Source organism: Mustela nivalis, assembly GCF_964662115.1.
Source record: "Mustela nivalis genome assembly, chromosome: 11".
In the NCBI taxonomy this organism is placed as follows: domain Eukaryota; kingdom Metazoa; phylum Chordata; class Mammalia; order Carnivora; family Mustelidae; genus Mustela; species Mustela nivalis.
In genome coordinates, this window is record NC_139030.1 from 56,031,785 (window position 1) to 56,053,285 (window position 21,501).

The following is a 21,501-nucleotide window of genomic DNA, read 5'->3' on the forward strand; positions in this document are numbered from 1 at the left end:
GAGTATATCACTGGATGTGTTTTCTAGGAAAACATCTAAATCAAACTCATTTTTGGCAGACACACAATGGCTATTGCTAAATAGTTCTAGAAATCTGTCTTAGCAAGCTAAAGATTTATGTTATAGTTAACTTTCCCAGTGGGCTTACCAGAATGTAGTCATAATCCAAATTAAGCTTCAGAAGGCCCATCTTTGGGAGAAGCGCAATTGAGAGTCTACCATCCTAATTCTCGCTCTTACGTTTTTACAGGCCGAAGTCATACTTTCCATTTTTGTTGCTTTTGAAAAGATCCAGAGTCACTTTCTGAAAAAAGTCCCAGTCCTGACCAAAACTAGACCTACTCTATGGCTTACAAACATGGTATGTGGACTTCGTGACTCTCCTCCTGGGTCCATGCTGACCTAACAGCCCATCACGAGTCTCTTCCTACTAAGCACGAACACAGCCCAAGGCTCATTCTCAGCCAGAGTTTCAGAAAGGGAAAAGAAACAAATGTACGAACTTGCCTGTCCTGCCTGTGCTAGAAAGTAAGCTCCCTGAAGACACAGGCTGAGGGTATGCATATGTGTTTTCCTGACAAACAGGCTGATTGGATGTTGATTCGCTTACAATAAGAATGGGAGTCAGCTTCCTTAATATTTAAAAAAAAAAAATGTTAGCATAAGCATTTTCATATTCACTCCGAGAGAAAAAAAAGCCAGTAAAGATGTTGTAATATTAAAAGGATCCAAATTTTTGTAGGAGTTTCTGTTTGGATGAAAGCTAGAACACTTACACAGTATCTCAGAGGGATGGGCATGTGAAGCTCTATTAAAGCAACATGTCCCTAACCCATGGAATCACATGGAAAAACTCTTGACATCTTTACTTCTGTAGTCAGTCTCATTTTTTTAAAAACAGTTTAAACCAGTTTGAATTTTCCAGAAGTTGAATTTGAATCACCAACCTTCCAAGGAAAAAAATAAACAAAACTAAGTAAACATTTCAGCCTCAAAATTTCTCCCCCACACTGACAGTTTCAACTTAAGTTTGTTCCACTTAAAGCACCCCAGTTTCTCTATAGAACCCAGAAATGAGTCTCTTGTGGACGCCCACACTTGGCTGCAATCCTAAATGGTCCTCAGACCAGACACATGTCGGTGCATTTTTAATTGCTAAAGCGAATAGTATCCATTTTAATTACACCCTCATCGTTTATTACAGTCACTCTTCAGAATGTGATGTCTTGGAAATAACACACTAAAAAGTACTTGTGGACTCTGGGGCTTTGGCAGGCTGGGACAGAACTTCTGAGAACATGCTGTGTGAATTTTCCAAAGGAGGCAATCAATCGAGAGGACCCACATGGGAGCTGTTCATTTGGAACCTAGCTGGTGGCGTTTATCTCTGATTTGAGGATCTCACAATCAATGGACATGCCTGCAAGTATGGAGCATAACATGGGTATTACTCTAAATCATTACTTCAGTTTGTAAAGAGCTGGTCCCATCAACTGCCAAAGAAGGAGGCTCATCTAGCATCCGGGTGGTTACATCTCTCTGCCAGTAAGTGCTTAATGACTCATTTTCCTCAACAGAATTTTCATGAGACTGGAATTCAGGGAGGGATGTCTGGAGAATGTCTGAAAGGAAGTTCACAAGCCACTGTCCTGCTGTTTGCTGGAGAAAGCCTCCCATGGTAGCCAGACCAGTTGATTAAAGCAAACAGCAACAGATTTCAGTATTGTTTCCTCATTACCTTCCATGAACAAATCATGAAATGTCTCCATGAAGTTTGTTTTCATCAGGTTGAGAACATCACAAATTTCCAGAAAAGAAAATCATTAGTGGAAAAACTAAAGGCAGAGTGGGTTAACAATTGTGTTTCTGTGGAACCACAGAATCTGAGTGTCTTTCACTGAAACCAGCCAGAATTCTCCAAGAAATTGTTGTATGTATTTTTTAAAAAAATCAGTCAACTATTTTTTCCCTGATCTGTCAGGTCGACCAATTGCTTTGGAATTGTATGGATTTAGCCAAAAGGAAATTTTATTTAAGACTTACTTCTGTTTTCAAATGTTTTTTTATTTGTTTTAGAGGTTTTATAATTACTGAATGGTCTTCTCTCTCAGAATATATTCTGAGATGGAAGCAAAAATATCACTTTTGCAAAGCCATTTCCATTCTTCCAAAGGTCTGCTGGTAAATTATTCTTACTGATCTTTCCATCTTTCTGGCCTGTGCATATACACCTAACCCATACTAAATTTCGCCAGATGGCATTTTATTTCTTTAAAGTAAAGCAGTCGTGGGTTTAGACAGTTGAATTTTTAAACTTCTGTATTTACTGAAAGTGCATATGGTGCTATATGGACAAAGAAATTGTGCTGAAAGAAAAACATTTCTGCCCGCAAGTACCTCATAATCTCCCAGAGGAAGAAAAATGTGCAGTTATGTGGTGTATGTCTCACAAAATCTTATCTGGCTTTAATTTTCTTTCTCTGCTAAAAAAAGAGATATAAGTATATTGTGTATACCTGGAAGTTATACTATTTAAAGTTCTTCTTTTGGTTACAAATAAAAAGGTTACACACAATACAATCGCTTGCCCAAGTGATCCATGAGTGATTTCTAGAAGAAAATGAAACATAAACCTGAATTTGTTAAAAAAAAAAAAAAAAAAAAAAAAACTAAAACTCTGTATGTCAACGTAAGCAGATGTTGGTGTAGAATTTACAAGGATGAGAAGGCTATAAAACCTCTCTTGAGCCACTCACAGTTCATTTCAAGGCCAAGAACGCCCCCAAAATCTGTTTCTAATTTTACAGAAATCTTTTGAAATTTGGCACGGTATTCAAAAGTCCGTGGAAAGAAAAAAACCCTTGTCCTAGCTTCAGCTTCCAACTCTGAAGAGCGACTTGCTTCTTTTCAACGGTTTTCACAGATCCAGTGACCCGCGCTCTGAAGTCAGAATTAGCTAACTTTTAAAAACATCTGGAAAAATGAAGGTTAGTATATGCGGCCTCAGGTATTGCTAAAGGAGGAGGGCCAGCTGAGTTGAGTTCGATCACAGTTTTCTATTGTTTAGAAGGTGAGGATTTGTACATAAGTATGTACTTCCTGGAGTGGGTTGGGATTGGGAGATTGTTCTAAATATACTGTAGAAACATTTGTCCTTGCAGAGCTGGGAGAATTCCAGCAATTATAGCCAGATCAGTGGAAAACAATCAAAGGCTTTGTGGGGAGGGAGGAAGAGGATTTAGGTGTAAACAAAATCTTGCCATTTCTACTATTTAACAGAAACTGTGTATATGTCAATTTTCTCTGTTTTATGTAGACATGGTTAAAAATTGTATTTGGAGTTGCTACCTCCACCGTGCTTGCTTTATTGGTGATGTGCATTGTCTTACGTCCTTCAAGAGGTAAGAATTTTCTCTGATTTGCTCTCCCTGCTTAGGATAGCTCCGAAAGTGCACTAACTCATGGTCACAAGTGATGGACCATTTCCTAAGTGCTTATTTCCCAAAGTAAGTCTGTTATTTCTAAGAAGACATATAAGCTCACAGATATGTTCTTGAGCAACCAGAAATACTGAGGAATTTAAGGCACGAGTAGGAAGAGATTCCCAGTATTACTTCAGCAATAGAAAAACCGAAGCACTATTCCGTATCACCCCCACGCCCCCCACAATATCTGCTAAATTGCAAGTTTGGACAGGCCTTTAGAGAAAATATTTTTAACATAGCTTTTCATTATTGGATTGCCTTATGGAAAGTAAAAATAAGTAAGAATAGAAAAGTCACAACAGAACCTATGGAGTTTTGTGTTATGAGACTTTCCAAACATGTACGGAGGCAGTGGCAAAAACAGATCTCAGGAGTAGCTACAGAAAAGGTGAAATTGTTGCTCTAGATGCAGTAGCAATGATAGATCAGATTAGAAGGCTATTATGAAGCAGACATTATGTTTACCGATAAGTGCATCCTTTCAGAAGGTTAACATTGATCTCGATTTGCTGTAAGTTGGAAGATACTATGAACTGATATTGATGCTAGTTTGAATTTAAATTAAGACTCTGTCCACAAATAATCCAGTGATATTAGGGAAATAGGTTCTTAGGAAACAGTTGATGAAGAGAAACTCAAATTTTAAAACAGGAAAAAATTATAACAAAAACAGTTCTGGTGCCTTGGGGTCTAGGGAAAGAGAGAAAGTTTGTAATAAAATGTTGAAGGCTTATGATAGCTAAGGTGGGAAATATTTTTGGTTACAGACTGATGGTAAAGGAAGATCAATAGTAAGCTTTTAGCTAAAAAATAATCTGTTGCTTTAAAAAATGAAATAGAGAAAAATATTTCGAAAAATTCAAATGCTAGTGGGATTTTCACACAATTACAAAATGGAGAAGTTAATAAGATGCAAGCAGTGTTCTTATATCTTTGGTGTTCATCTTTAGTCCTTATTTCTGCTCTCTGCTGGTGTTCAAGGACTCTTAGGCTGCTGAGATATGTGTGTGTACATCCATATTTTTCATGGTTTTTCAAGTTAAAATTGTTTTCAGAGCAGTATCTCACCTCAGTGGTTTAGGGCCATATTTCCCTCATACCATATGAGTATCTGTCAGGTGGTAGGTTAAGTCTAATTGTATTGAATGCTAATCCATTCAAAATTAACTCTTTGTTTGGGAAGAAATTTGCCAGTACTTGAAAATTCGCTCCTCAAAAATTAATGTTCTGAGAATAAAAGCGTGTGGAAATTATTGTGAGTTTATCCCATGTCCACAGGCAAGATTGGATTGCAATGGGCACTTTGGAGTTCAAGCCATCATTTTAAATGAGAAACATACTATAGTTACATATTTCTAAAATGTATATAAGTATATAGGCCGTAGAAATTTGTGTAATTATGTACAATCTCATCCTTACCTTCTTCCCAAGTGTATACATGTATCCTGTACACATAATACATGTTATAAAGTACATATAGTATAAAGTCCCTGTCATTTGTAACATAGTTTTCTGTTTCAACAAATAGGATTATTCTCAGAGAAAAGTAATTTCCTGAAAGAGTCAAATAATCAAATTAACTTCATATGAAATTTTAGTACTCACTGAGCAACAAAAAAATCACTAAAAAGCTGAGGTTTGTATCTTTTCTATCCATAGTATCATTCTGTTTGTTTGTTGAGAACTTCTCGAATGCCACTTGAATAACTTGTACATAGGACTATTCATCACTCCATTTCCCGAGCAGGACCAGGGTTGAAACCCTCCTTTCCAGACGTCTGTGTCCATGCAGCCCTGCTGCTAATTAGCGCGCATCTTCTGACCTCCCTCCTGTCTTCACACCCCACTCCTTTCCCAGGTTTGGAGCTTCCCTCTCACCTCTGCCCAGTGCCTGGTGAGAACAGCATCTAAGGTACTAAGGCAGGAGAAGGGAAGGAGGAACAGAGAATTCAACGCCAAGTAAGCTTCCAGTTAGCCTTCTCACACTTCCTCAGAAATCCCATTACCTCACATTGGCCTTAGGTGCCCTCATATTCTTAGCCCAGGATTTCTGCGCCAGCGTAAGAACAGTTGTCCTTTGAGAAACCTAAGGACTCACTTAAGAAAACTCGGTTCACTTATTTATTAGTGAAGTAAATCCCACCAATGACCTGCCCATCATTGTGACAGATGTTGGGGAAAGAAAGGTGCAATGGTCTAGATATCCTTGTGAAAAGAAAGTTTAAAAACCCACTCTGGGGGCGCCTGGGTGGCTCAGTGGGTTAAGCCGCTGCCTTCGGCTCAGGTCATGATCTCGAGGTCCCGGGATCGAGTCCCACATCGGGCTCTCTGCTCAGCAGGGAGCCTGCTTCCTCCTCTCTCTCTCTCTGCCTCTCTGCCTACTTGTGATCTCTGTCTGTCAAATAAATAAATAAAACCTTTAAAAAAAAAAAAACCCCACTCTGGAGGCATGGTCATCACCACCAGAGAGGATTTCTGCCATTCCCCACCAGGTCCTGGTGAAAGAGCATGAGAGATGGGCTTTTCCACACAGGGAGAAGGTCCTAGGAAGACCAGCCTCAGCTCTAAAAGAAATGTAGAGGAATTAGGCAGGATTTTAGGAACAAATAGGAAAATATAGTGGTGAAATGAAAAAGATCCATTTAGATCCTCCACATAATAATAAACATGAAGGACAACTGTTTTTGGAAACTTCCCAAATTTCCCATTTTTATTTTCACCAAACAGGAAGCACATATGAGTTTCTGCTCTTTAGTCCCAGGCCATCCCCTTGACCTCAGTCTACCCCTGTTCCACAGATGTCTTTTCTAGTCTTCTGCCTCTGTTCACTTTCTCTTGTCTTCCAAAGCATCGCTCCACTTCCCCTGTGAAGATGCAACCAGGCCAAGAACGGACACTAACCTCCACACCTTCCCCTTATTTTTGCCAACCTCTGAAATAAATGCACCGATCTTGTTTTAAGGGATTTCATGAGATAAACACAAATACACAAAAAATTGGCATTGGAAAGTGATAGATGTTCCAGAATTTCATAAGTAAATTCTATATGGCCTTCCCTCACGATTTATAGTCTCTCAATTCCTGGACGGGAATTTGTGAAATTTGTGTGTGAAGGGACATGTAAAAGCACGAACAGCCTTCCCCTTGACTTCTGCTGAGTGCAGAGCTCCCCACATGATGATAAGCAAATGCTCCATAAGTATTAGCTGTTATTTTTTATGATTTAACATAAAGTGGTTGCTGAAATAATGACAGCTAGAATTTTATTGTGGTCTTCATCCTAATAGACATGTAACACAAAGATGGCAAGTAGGCCTTCCTGTGCCATGCATTCCAATTTCAACAATGTTCTCTATTCTGAGAGTAGGGAGTTTTACCCCCGTGTATCATTCCTGCTCCTAACCCTCACCTCTTGGCTCGAAAACAAATATTTTTCAGAAACTTTTGCTTGCAAGGCACTCATATAGGATATTAACAGCTCTGACGCAAGAACAAGAGAGAAAAAGGAAGTCAGAGATGGGACAGAGGATAAACCTGAAGGAAAGAAAAAAAAGAGAGGGAATGCGGCGGGGGCAGGGGGCAACGGGAAGTTCTCCTGGGCAGTGCTTCTAGTACCTCTCAGTGAAAGGAGAACCACTGTTAGTACCTTGTTAGTCCTCCTCATACTTTTTCAGAAATCCCATTACCTCACACTGGCCTTCGGTGCTCAGATCTCCCTGGAATCCTTTGTTTACTTTTAAACATTTTGCCTTTTACAGTTGTTTTGGGTTTGCAGTGTTTTATACAAATTCATATAGGTGCTAATTTTTAAAAATCAGATTTCACATAAAATTCTTAGATGTTTGACTCCTTTTGAAATGTTAGTTCGGGCAGCATTGGACCCATGGTAATAGTTGAGAAGTATGTGCTATCTTTAGGTGGGCAATGCGTTCTCCAGTCTGCTGCAGACCCTACCACTTTGTAATTTATTGTGCTCAAGCTTCCACATTCATTTACAATATCTGCCTTTCTAGAAACAGTTGGCTTTTTAAAAAATATTTTATTTATTTATTTGAGATAGCAAGCAAGAGATAGCACAACTAGGGGAGTGGCAGAGGGAGAGGAAAAGCAGGCTACTTGATGAGCAGGGCGCCCGGTGCGGGGCTCAATCCCAGGACCCTGAGATCATACCTGAGCCGAAGGTAGACGCTTGACCGACTGAGTGACCAAGGTGTCCCAAGTAACCTTTGGACTGGAAGAGGTATATGATTCCTCCAAGGATTGAAAATAATAATCTACTCTATATGAAAAGCTTGAAATGAGCAGCCCAGAGTTATCCAATACCGACAACGTCCAATCCACAGTGGCCCCTAGACATGTCCATTATTTGTCCAGCAATTATTTGTTAAACACCTTCAAATACCTGCTACCAGTCTAGGGCATGAATGGCAAGGTCTCCATCCTTAGGAAAGAGCAGTCTGATAAAAAGCAAGTAAAAAAAATATATAAGATATTTCAAATTCCTTAAAGCGTTATATAGAACACGTAGAGTAAAGGTTGTGTTAGACCTCTAGGGCTGCCAGAATGCAATACCACAGACCGAGTGCCTTCAACGGCTGGCATTTATTTTCTCATGGTTCTGGAGGCTAGAAGTCTAGGATCAGGGTATAGACAGGTTTGGTTTCTTTGGAGGCTTCCCTCCTTTGCTTGTAGATGGCCACCTTCTTGCCATGTCCTCACACGGCCTTTTCTTCATGCACACATACTCGTGGTGCCTCTTCCCCTTCTTGTAAGGTCACCAGTTATACTGGATTAGGACTCCATTATTATGATTTCATGTAATCTTAATTATGGGCCTCCTTAAGGGCATGGTCTCTAAATACAGCCAGATTGATGGTTAGAGCTATGGTCTTTGAATTTGGGGGACACAATTCAGTCTGTAATGAAGCTCGTCCAAGAGGCTTCTGTGAGATAATGTTTGAGCTGAGACCTTAAGGACAGAGAGGACACAGTCCTCAATGCAGGGATAAGTCCTCAGTGCAGAGTAAAATGCCGGCAAAAAGTCCCTGAAGCAGGCAAGTGAGTCCAGGGAGCCAAAAAGAGAATGGTAGCTGCGAGGTCAAGTTACATAAACAAGTTAATACAGGAAAATATGTGTATACATATATATATACACATACATATGTATTTATGCACACACATATAAAAAATTTGTAGCGATTGCTTACTTAACTAGGTAATGCCCTATACAATTCATTCCAGGAGATAGCTGAAACCATAGACAATTTAGATAGAACAGAAATCACTATTTTGCAAGAAGAAATATAATTTAGAATGTCTGCATGTAGAAATCCACTGGTGTTATTTTTGTTATTACTACTATAACCTCAGTTATCACTTTTTGTAAAAATAAGATACATGTGAGGCAAAATCATCTTCAAAGGAGATATGAATATGTTTTTAAGGTTTGAAATTTTCCCAGTATCAACATTCAGAACTGTAAAACAGATTCCCTCAAACATTTTGAGGGTTTAAAGCTTATTTTTTCACTGTTCTTTTGGAGGAAATCTGGGGAAGTCTGAAGGGTTGAAGAAAAGGTTCAGGAAGTTCACAGCATAAAGGAGCCTTTGAGTTGAGTGTAAATGAATCAACTTTGCAGATTACATTTCCGTAATTTGCACTTGGATTTTAAAATCACAGAAAATGAATCTTGGCAAACTTTCTTTAAGTTTTGCCAAATTCTAAATAATATAGAAAATAATCCCAGTCTTTGGATGAGTCCCATAATGCAGAGGAGTTTACCTGTCTCTGATTTCCAAAGCGAATTGTTTTACAACTTACACAAGAACATCTAGTCATAGACACACCTTGAAAAAAAAAAAGTTCTAAAGCTCAGATCGGGGATGTGTAATCTGGGATAAAAAAGTTTTTAAGAATGAGAGACCTCAAAATGAGTTTTAAAATATATTGTAATAATTAACACAGTAGGCACAAATTGAAATGAGCTTTCCATAAGATAATCAGATACTAGTAGTCTTTTGTTAAAAATTTACTTCCTATTTATATGTAGAGGAAAGAACTTATTTTTAATTTCAGTATCCTTGTAAAATAACAAAAAATATGTAGTAAAAACTGAATAACTTACAGCTGTTATTAACTTTTATTTCTATTAATCATAAGAATAATATGATTGTTTAGCATCTAAGTTAAATTTTTTCATACATACTATGATTTTATACTCAGTAGAAAACCTGATGTGATAGAATTCTTTAAAGGAATTGAATAGATATACAATGGAATATTACTCAGCCATCAAAAAGAATGAAATCTTGCCATTTGCAACAACATGGATGGAGCTAGAGGGTATTATGCTACAAACATGTCACAAGAAAAAAATTACAGACCAATATATCTTATGAAAATAGATGAAAAAATCCTCAAGAAAATACTAGCAAACCGAATTCAGCAACATCTAAAGGATTGTATACCATTACCATGTTTACTTTATCGAAAGAATACAAGATTGGTTTAACATCCAAAAATCAATTACTCTAATAAACTTCATTAATCGAAAAAAAAGAACAAAAACCACATGGTTATCTCAATAGACACAGAAAAAGAATTTAACACAATCTAGCACCCTTCCATTATAAAAACACTCAGGAGACTAAAAATAGGAGGAATGTCCTCTATTTGATAAAGGACATCTATAAAAAACTTACAGCTACAATACAGTGATAAAAGATACAGTGCTTTCCCCTTAATATTGAGAACAACACAACATTTCTGCTCTCAACTTCTGTTCAATATTTTTTGGTGGTTGTACCAGGGAAATTAAGTCAGAAGAAGAAATAAAAAGTACCCAGACTGGAAAGGAAGAAGTAAAACTATTCCTATTTGCAGATTACATAATCTGGTTTATAGAAAATCTCAGAGAATTCACCAAAAACTATTCAAACTAATAACAACTTTAGAAAAGTTACAAGACACAAAATCAATATATAAAAATCAATTACAGGGGCACCTGGGTGGCTCAGTGGGTTAAGCCGCTGCCTTCGGCTCAGGTCATGATCTTGGGGTCCCAGGATTGAGTCCCGCATCGGCCTCTCTGCTCAGCAGGGAGCCTGCTTCCTCCTCTCTCTCTCTCTGCCTCTCTGCCTACTTGTGATCTCTGTCTGTCAAATAAATAAATAAAATCTTTAAAAAAATAATCAATTACAAAAACAAAACAAAAATAAATAAATAAAGACCAACCCCCCCCAAAATCAATTGCATTTCTATACATTAGGCATAAACAATACAAAAAGATATAACTAACAGAAAAACATCCTACATAAACTTAATAATCAGAAAACTAAATATTTTTAAGATTCCAGTACTCCCTAAATTTACCTACAGCTAACTATAATTCTTAAATGTTATTCTTACCCAAATCCCAAATAACTTGCAGAAATTGACAAGCTGAACCTAAAATTCGTATGGAAATGAAAAGGACCCAGAATAGCTATCTTGAAAAAGAACAAAGTTGGAGGAATCACACTTGCTTATTTCAAAACTTACATAATCAAAATAGTGTGGTGCCTGCATAAGGATACACATATAGATCAATGGAAGACAATTTAGAGTCCAAAACTAAAGCCATATATATATATATATATATATATATATATTAGATTTATTTTTGTAAGGGTGCCATAACAATTTAATGGGGAAAGTATTTTCAACAAATGTTTTTAGGACAACTGGATATTGACACTCAAAAGCAATGACAACAACAACAACAACAACAACAAAAACCATGCTAGACTTCCTTCCTCATACAATACATAAAAATTAACTCAAAATGGATCAGACTTGAATGTAAGAGCTAAATCTATAAAAGTGTTTTTTAAAGATTTTATTTATTTATTTGAGAGAGAGAGAAAAAGAGAACATGAGTGGGGTGAGGGGCAAAGGGAGAAGCAGACTTCCCGCTGAGCAGAGATCCCAATGTGGGGTTTGCTCCTGGGACTCCAGGATCATGACCTGAGCCAAAGGCAGACACTTAACCTACTGAAGTACCCCTAATCTATAAAAGTGTCCCTCAATCTACTAAAGTCTTAAAACATAGTAATGAAGCTTCATGTTCTTGGGTAGTCAGTTTCTTAGATATGACCAATAGCACAAGCAACAAAAGAAAATGTACATACATTAAACTTTGAAATTTAATGCTTTGGGTTTACAAAGGATACCACCAAATAAGTGAAAAGAATGCCCACAAAATGGGAAAAAAAAGTTTTCAAATCATATATCTGATAAGGGACTTGCATCTAGAATTTATAATCAAAAATAAAATCAATAATAAAAAAGCAAATAACCCAATTTATATATGGACAAAAGGATAGATATCCCCCTCAAAAGAAGGCATACAAAGGTATAAGCGGTATACAAATGACCAATAAGCATAAGAAAAGATATTTAGCATTATTAGTTATTAAGAAAATATAAATCAAAACCTGAATGAAATACCAGGAATGAAGTTGTAGGTCGAGAAATTAGGCATCCATTATAGTCTACCTAGTGAGAAATGGCTTGGCCTTGGGGGTGCAATAGAAATGAAGAAAAGCAGACAGCGTTGAGAGAGATTTTGGAGACTGATTTGGGTCTTGGGTATTGGACAAAGGCAGTAAGGTATGAGGGTGGTCAAGGATAACTCCCAGGTATTTGAGTTAAGAACTAGACAGATGATAGTGCCATTAACTTAGAGAAGTCTGGAGGGACAACATGGAATTCTTTTAATCTTAGCTTTCAACATATTGATTTTGAAATGCCCAAGAGGTATGCAAGCAGAGATGTTAAGGAGGAGGTTTAATAGGTCTGAAATCCAGTGGGGGTCAGGTGTAGCAGCGATGGTGGAGAAGAGTCAGCCCAAGGGTATGTAATAAAAATCCTGGGAGAGTGAAATGGCTGAGGAAAGTGGTTCTTCAGACCCCAAGAACACCAATATGAGCCACACCAAAATCGAAAGTAGAAACTATAGGAAACTGAGCTGGCAAAGGAGACTGAGTGAGCCTTCAAAAATAGACAAGGCTTGCTTTCACCTTCAGGGTGAAATTCTCGTAAACATTGCTTCCAATGCTTCCAATGCTCTACTGCTCCTATTCTTATGCATTATGTTGACCCTATCTGCTCATCTTCAAAGCTTTAGAGATTTTGGAAAAAATGCCAAGATCAAAATAACATAGCACAGGACACCTGGGTGACTCAGTCGGTTAAGCACCTGCCTTCAGCTCAGTTCATGTCCCAGGGTCCTGGGATGGAGTCCCACATCGTTGTGGGCGGGGGGGGGGGGGCAGAAATCCTTGCTCAGCCGGGAGCCTCCTTCTCCCTCTGCCTGCTGTTTTCCCCCACCCCCATCCTCTCTCTGTCTCTGTCTCTGTCTCTCTCTTTCTGACAAATAAATAAATAAAACTCTTAAAAAATAAAATAAAATAACATAGCACAACAGTCACATAATACACAAATAGACTTTTAAAAACCTGACAATTCCCTTGACTTATGTTGTACACTGTTATTTGTAGAAAGAACCATGGAAAATGCTTTCAGAAACTGAGAGATATTACATTCTTCAGTCACCTCTTTGCTTTGATGAATCTCAAATTGCCTCATTTTCTCTTAACCTACATTTTAAGGTGTAATTATTCTAACCTCTTTGTGTTCCTTGGTTCTTGACCTTACTTCCGTGTTTGTTTTCTTCTTCTGTTTTTGTTTTGATGTGTGCTTTCACTTTAAATCCCAATATAGTGATAAAAGGCCAGCCTCTAAGATCAGATGGAGTAGATTTAAACTCCATCTCTGTTATGTATTAGGCAAGTTACTTGACTTCTCTGATTTCCACCTCTTAATCCGTAAAATGGTGTTAATAAAAGACGTATGTCCAAGAGTTGCTGTGAGTATTTAATGGGACTGATCCATGTAGCGTGCTTATTACTTATAAGAACTTAGTAAATTTTTACTGATCTAAAGATCACTCGGATCTATTTTTTTTCAGAGTTGTCAGCCTTTGTTGAAATATAATATTAGTGTGTAAGTAGTATATCTCACACCCTAGTATTTTCTACACTTTCGCTTGTGGCAGTCACTCCATGTGATGAGATGGCTGGAGTTCATGCTTTCTCCCAGACAGCATCTCTGCGGAGCCCACAGAAGCACAGGTGTGGTGTGCCTGGGAGCTCCAGTCACCTTCTCCGAGGTGGCACATAAGCATTGCTTCCAAACCGAGTTCGAGAGTGAGAACAAAATGACCTGCCAGCTATTTGTGTGCCCCACTTAATAAACCATATTTTCTCATTTGGTTTATGATGGATATTAGAGCTAACATCAGATGTCAGCTGATGTTATTTTTCAGGACTGGAAAATTAAATGATAGAAATAAAAACAATTTTAATAATGAATACACAAAGTTTTAAGAAAGAGTTCAGAAAATAGTGAATCACTACTTATGAATCATTTCTGTAAATTGTAATTTCTTGGATTTGTAATTGAAATAATTTTCAGTGTTGCTTTTATAAGTTGAAAATGCAAATAATTAAAGTACAGTTCGTTAGAGTGTTTAGGCAGTGTATGAGTAACTTGTGCTAAAGGGACCAAATTGAATTTAAGGGCACTGTCAGGAATTTGGTATTAATCAAGTGAATGTCAGTTACGTGTAGAGGAGAGATGTGCTTTCAGAATTCATTTGTGTTTCTCAGTTATTTAAAGTTAAAAAATTATGGATGTCAAAACTACACTTCCACAACAATTGGAAGATTATGTTTCAAATTAAAACATTATTTGGAAAAGGGCATGGAAATCTATTTATTTATTCCGTAACTATTAGTGGAATATTTTTCAAGTGACTGAAACTTGTTTAGTGTGATTGATGCCATGGAGTGGCCCTTTGCATTGACTTACACACATACACACACGTTAAACCACTAGACAACAATGACCTCTCTGCTTTCCCTGCAATCTTCCTTTAATCTAATCGGGGGCAGAATCAGTCTCCTTACCTTTTCTTCATTCTTCAAGGATCAGCAGAAGGAATATTCCTAAAGAAGAGTCCATTTGGACAGAGCCTCAAAACAATGAGCAAGAGGACTATATAGGCGCAGAATGCTAAGGAAGACCATTAACAACCCTTGAAAGCCATGATCAACACTTGGTTATAGGGTGTCTGTGGATTGGTATGGAGGCCAACCCCACCCATGTACCAGGATTTTGTAGGCAAAGAGAGATTTCACTGATAGGCACAAGAGTTCACTGAATCAAGTAGATTCAATGAAATCACTAAATTGAAGAATCATCAGCTGGGGGACTTGGTAAAAATAAAAGCTATCAGGGTCTCAAGGCCTAGAGGATTCCAGACTAATAGGTTTGAGATAAAGGCTAGGAATCTGTTTTTCAAAAAACACTCCAAGTGACTCGAAGGACTAATTTTCTTATACATTCTGTAAATGAAGACATGTCCAAGTAGAAGACTATATATATATATATATATATATATATATATATATATATATGAAATTCACAACATGGACGTAGGTAAAGAGTAAGGGCAGGCATATTTTTGTGGGAGAATTAATGAAAGTAAGTTAACATAAAATCTGTTCAGTTGATTTATTTCTTGATTCAACAAACATTTATCATGCTCCCACTCTATGCCAAGCAGTGTCCTGGCTACGGGGCATAAAATAGTCAGAAAAACCAAATACAGACTACTGTCATAGGTAAAGACCTATGCCTAATGCAGCTCGCATAAATATCGAGATGAAAACAGTTCATGTACAATAAATTTAGGAAAGTATTGAGTAGCAATAACCCAATGGCATTTTCATAGAGGCCAATGGAAGGCCATTTTCTGCTGGTAGCTGATAATAGGGTTTAACACTATAGTGTAGTAAAATATAATTATGTTTATGGTCTTTCTAGATGTGCAGAGAACTAAAACTTGGATTGGAAATTCTGAGTAAACTTCATGTTTGATAACTCATAATATGTGACCTAATGCAACTTCTCAGTACAGATATGTTACTCCATTGCATTGATGAACACTTAGTCATTTTCAGGAGAAAGAAAAGAATGCCTAAATTTATATTCTTCCCATTTGATTTGGTATTACTCTAATCCAAGTCTGGCTCTGGCATAATCACACTTTCCAAGCCCTGGCTACAGCACAGGTGAGGTTAAGAGTAATTGCCTACCCTAAATCTGTGCCATGAACTTTAGTTATTTCCACATCAGTATAGCTGGCTCCTCTGGATATGTTTTCTGTGCCTCCACTCATCTCTTCTTGGGTGTTGGTGGAGCTTATTATCATTATAGTAATCAGTAGTATAATTAATACATGTTTAAAATTGCTTTTCAGATATTTTGATTCATAATAGGACATATGCTAAGTTCTATATATAGATCATTGGCATTTATAGCTACTAGGCACCCATTTAAAATAAATGACTAACTAGGAAGTAATACTAAATACACATTCATGTAACTTTCCTGGATAATCTGAATTAGAAGTTCTGACAGTGTATGTAACAAATCCCTAAAATCTTTTTGAGAATTCTGACAAGGATCAGCATGTTTGTTAATGATATGAAGAAGAAAATGAGTAGGTATTCTAAAAATAATTTGAAATCTAGTTTTTTAACAAATTTTGTGTATCCATATATGTGATATTAGTACTAAGTCTATTTATGATCATAATTGTGGTATTTTCATTTACGGAGACAGAAGATGACCAAAATGTTCAAGCCCAACTGATGAATATCATGATAGTAATTATATATACTAACAGTCTAATCAGAAACAGCATTTCCCTTTCTGTGATTTTATTTTATTATTTTTAAAGAAGATTTTATTTATTTATTTGAGAAAGAGCATCCACAACCAGTGAGAGCAACAGGCAGAGGGAGAGGGAGAAGCAGGCTCCCTACTGAGCAGGGAGCCCGACTGGGGACTCAATACCAGGACCCTGGGTTAAGCAGATGCTTAACTGACTGAGCCACTCAAGCACCCCTCCCCTTACTGTGATTTTAGTACATATTTAAAAACAAAAACATTTCCAGTGGTCAAATGAGTGTTGGGGAAACACTGATCAAGAATATTTGGTAGGAGGTTGGGCAAAATGGGTGGAAGGGAGTGGGAGATACAAGCTTCCAGTTATAGAATGGATAAGTCACAGGAGTAAAAGGCACAGCATAAGGAACATAGTGAAATTGTAATAGCGAGGTATGGGGACAGATGGTAGCTACGCTTGTGGTGAACATAGCATAATGAATGTATAAACTTGTTGAATCACTATGTTGTACACCTGAAACTAATGTAACATTGTATATCAACTATACTCAGATTTTTTAAAAAGGAAAAAATATGGAAAGAATACTGATAAGTTATGATAATAGCAAAAGCTGACATTTATTCACTTGTTACCATGTGCCAAGCATAGAGCTAAATGTTTCGTTTCAATTAGCTCACTTAATTTAACCTTCTAGAGAAATGAAGATTAACTGCTATGAATTTCTCAATTAAGCATAATTGCAATTAAGGAAAATTACATGCGAGGATATTTAAAGAGGAAGATCTAGTATGTAAGTCATTCACCATAATCAAAGCATAACTTATGCTAGACAAAAAAGTAAATAAACAAAAGCAAATAAATAAGCCACCAAGGTTATATTTATTTATTGAATTAGATATCAAAAAAGTTCTCTAAAAAACAATTATCTAGGAATTTTTTGGTATTCACCATAAAGGGATTCACTAAATTGAAAATTTTTCATCTGTATGTTCAGGACTATGTAGATATAAATTAAATGTATCTCAAAAAGGAAAGTAATTTCCACTGCAAACAGTGTTAGAATTTCCCCTTAACTGTATTAGAAACAGATTGCAATTTCTTTTAGAAGAGGTAAGTGAAATTTAATTAAAATACTTCACAAGTATTCTAATATTATTATAGTAAAATGGTCTTTTATTCATTGAATAGCAATTGTAAAATCAGTGATATAAATTTTACACAAGACCATTTAATTAAAGAAAGAACTTTTATTATGAATAATGGTATGACATGTACAACCTTACTTAGAATTAAAGAGAATATAAGAAGATGAATATCTTAAAAAATAGAATAACTTAATGTTATTATTTAGTGTCTTGTTGCAAAAGGGCTTACCAGCCACCTGCATTCTTATAGCTACCAGAATAATTTTTAGTAAATGAAGAAAATAATTCAGGGTCCTAATTAAGCATATGGAGCATATATACATCAATATGAATCAGTTAAAATAGCAGAAGATGTATTATCCAGGTGGTCAATTAACTCTTATCACATGGTTGTACATTTATGTAATTGCAAGCTTATAAAGCATGCTGAGTCTCGAATTTCAAAAGCTAGTGTGGTAGGACTGGAAGTATTATGACCTTTTTCTCGTCCAGTCCTTTATAATATTACAGGTGAGCAAGGTGTGAAGCCAGAGATTGACTTATCAAAGCCCTATAGGATATTAGTAGTAGAATGATCCTGTAAAAAAGAGGGCGTAAATGCCATTCATCCATTCATCCATCCACCCTTTCTTCATTTTGTGTGTTCCTTCATTTAACACGCATCAGTTAAATGTTCATTATGTTGTAGATACTAGGGATGTGATGGTGAGCAAGACTAGACATGGTCCCTGGCTTATGATAACTATTTTGAGGATACAGTGGAAGGTGGAGAAATATTAATAAAACATTCACTCAAATACATAAAGATTACAAACCAAGACAAATGTTGTTGGTTTTTTTTTTTTTTAAAGAACATGATCTGTGGGGGCGCCTGGGTGGCTCAGTGGGTTAAGCCGCTGCCTTCGGCTCAGGTCATGATCTCAAGGTCCTGGAATCGAGTCCCGCATCGGGCTCCCTGCTCAGCAGGGAGCCTGCTTCCTCCTCTCTCTCTCTGCCTCTCTGCCTACTTGTGATCTCTCTCTCTCTCTCTGTCAAATAAATAAATAAATAATCTTTTTTAAAAAAAAAAAAAGAACATGATCTGTGGTAAAGTATAAGAAGGGAAGCAAATCTAAACCAGGGGGTCAGAAGGGGTTTCCCAGAGAAGTGACCTTATATTAAACATTAGAGCCTGAATAGAAGCAATGAGAGGGGAGAACATGGAAAAAAGGAAAAGAAGCCCTGGAGAAAGAAACGAGGATCTGAAGAACAGAAATCCCAGTCTGTTTGGACTCTAAAAAGAAATGAGAGAGAGAGTCAAGAAAGGACAGGAGGGCCATCCCAAACCAGCTAGGGTCTACCGTTTGGACAAACATTTTTGGTCTTTATTCCAAGAGTTAGGGAAAGCTGTGAGAGAGTTTAACAGGAGGATGAAGTTACAGCTCTCATCTTCGACAGTTTTATTTTTGCATGGGCAAATACCAGATTCACAAAAGCTATTCAAGGTATAGGACATTTTTCTAAGTTTTGGTTCTGTAAGTGATGGCCTAGAGAAGGGGTAGGGTGGGAGGGATGGAGAATGGCAATATGGATGTGAAGGAGGATTGGAAGTTGGTTACCATACTATCCATCTGGCGAATCTGACTGTTTAGGAGCTCTGTAATGAATGTGTTCTGAGAATAGAGTCATGTTTGAAAAACACAATTGTTTTGGAAGATTCAAATATAGGTGAAATTGGCTTGTGGCTTATGAGCTACCTTAGGTGGGGTTTTATATGGCAAACCTCTACTTCTAGAATCTTTAAGATCATCTGTATAGATGATGTGGCTTTTCTGTTTTGTGTTATTGTTTTTTTTTTGTTTTTGTTTTGTTTTTTTTTTTTCTGGCCCACTTTCTTTTTATAAAAATCCCAGTCAGGATAAGAAATTATCTAGGTTCATTCATGCTTCCTCTCTTGAGATGTCTGGAGGTACAGATTTGGGCTGATCGCTTCTGACTGAAGGAGATGCTAAAATATGTTGTTGATAAATCGGTAGTAATCCAAGCCAGGCATCTATGACAAAATACAATGAACTGCTTAGAAGACTGGGTTTTTAGGCTAGTCTGCAATCCCAACAATGCAATTGGGATTAACATTGCAATTGGGATTGCAGCATTGCACCACTGTCCCTGAATATTTTAATTTTTCTCTTCAGGAAATAAAATGCACATCAAAAGGGTTTTAAACTAAATCAAACACAGTCCAAAACCTTGCCATTTACCAATGGCAAATATTTTCTTTTCTTTTTCTCTTTTCTCTCTCTCTCTCTCTCTCTTTTTTTTTTTTTTTTTTTTTTTTGAGAGAGAGAGAGAGCAGGCATGCTCTCCTCAAGCAGGAGGGGGAGGGGCAGAAAGAAACTTATGCAGGTTTCACACTCAACATAGAGCCCCACTTGGTGTTTGATCTCACAACTCTGAAATCATGACCTGAGCCGAAACCAAGGGTCAGTAGCTCAACCCACTGAGCCCTCCAGGTGCCCAGACAGGCTTTTCATTATATAAGACAGAACAAATGAGAGTCAGGCTCAGGATTTATTTAAGTTATTAATCATCTTTTTTGTAATAATGTTTCCGTTTCTCCCAAAGTTCACGACTCTGAAGGAAGTACAACAAGAGCACTCACACTGAAGGATATTTTAAATGGGACATTTACCTATAAAACATTTTTTCCGAACTGGATTTCAGGTAAGTGAATTACTTATTTACCTTTGGGGGTTTAAAAAAAAATATGTGTTTTTGTTTTTATTTTTAGTGCCAACACATCTCTATGGTAACCGAAGCTACATCAATTGAAATGAAAAGAAAGAGCAGTTACTTAGATAGGTCAAATGGCCACCAAACACCTTTGACAGAACCACTTGGACTGCATTTACCCAATAGTAGGGATGCCAGCTGGAGTTTCGGCAAGAAAGTAGGAGTTGAGAGTGCATTGCTAGAATGATCAGTGCGTGTTGCATTGTTCTTCAGAATGGGAGACATGCATCTATTTAGGAGAGGTCATAAGAATTTTACCAAAAGAGAACTTCCATTGTCAATCTGGATAATCTGAGAAATGGACAAATCCCAGCCTGACGAAAAAATCTTTCCCGGGCCGTAACATTGATATTTTCATATAAGCTTCCAAAATAAGATATTGTCAAATAAGTCTAATCAGGGGCGCCTGGGTGGCTCAGTGGGTTAAGCTGCTGCCTTCGGCTCAGGTCATGATCTCAGGGTCCTGGGATCGAGTCCCACGTCGGGCTCTCTGCTCAGCAGGGAGCCTGCTTCCCTCTCTCTCTCTCTGCCTGCCTCTCCATCTACTTGTGATTTCTCTCTGTCAAAGAAATAAATAAAATCTTAAAAAAAAAAAAATAAGTCTAATCAAACAAACGGTAAGGTCGACTAAGTTGTTCATGACATTGTAGTTTATATCTAAGTACAACTAAACAAATTTGAATATTTTAATTTTTCTCTTCAGGAAATAAAATGCACATCAAAAGGGTTTTAAACTAAATCAAACACAGTCCAAATGTACTGTATTTTTTGTTGTTGCAAAACAAACATATCATTTCAAACTAGTTTGCCTTCTCTGTAACACAGAGAAAATTTTATTCCCAAGCACCCTGGGCTGGTCATAATAGGGCAGCTACTGGTAAACATGACATTTTTGTGGAGAATAGAAAAGAGCATTCCTTCCTCCCTTCCACTGTCAACTTCTTATTTTAAATCTGACAAAGCAATGCCCTGGACAGAGAAGAAAAACAAAGTAAATCTGTGAAATAAGAGAGGTTTCTCTTTCTTGTAAATGTATTTCTTACTTAATAAGAAGATCATTTCAAGTTTGTTTTCCTTCTTGCTTAAAGGACAAGAATATCTTCATCAGTCTACAGATAATGAGATAATATATTACAATATTGAAACAGGAGAATCATATACCATTTTGAGTAATGCCACCATGGTATGTATCCAACAACTCCTTCCTCCACAAAAACTTTGCCATCTCTTCACTGATCAAAAACCAGAGTCCAAATTCTCACCAGTTGATCTGGACCCAACCTGCCTTCTCGGCTCCATCTCC

General features: G+C 37.1%; 1 protein-coding gene across 3 annotated transcripts in view; it reads left to right on the forward strand.

Moving 5' to 3' along the window:
* Nucleotides 1-1,252: 1,252 nt before the first annotated feature.
* The window catches only part of FAP (fibroblast activation protein alpha), a 73,446-nt gene continuing 53,197 nt past the window's right edge, over nucleotides 1,253-21,501 (forward strand). For 2 of the 3 annotated variants that reach the window (XM_082691251.1, XM_082691253.1), the window contains exons 1-4: nucleotides 2,700-2,987; nucleotides 3,317-3,401; nucleotides 20,031-20,129; nucleotides 21,287-21,381. In XM_082691251.1, the coding sequence (XP_082547377.1) occupies nucleotides 2,982-2,987; nucleotides 3,317-3,401; nucleotides 20,031-20,129; nucleotides 21,287-21,381 (285 nt within the window). In that variant the 5' untranslated portion in view covers nucleotides 2,700-2,981. Of the gene's footprint in view, nucleotides 1,546-2,699; nucleotides 2,988-3,316; nucleotides 3,402-20,030; nucleotides 20,130-21,286; nucleotides 21,382-21,501 lie in introns of those variants that run through there. The other variant, XM_082691252.1, reaches the window with a different exon arrangement.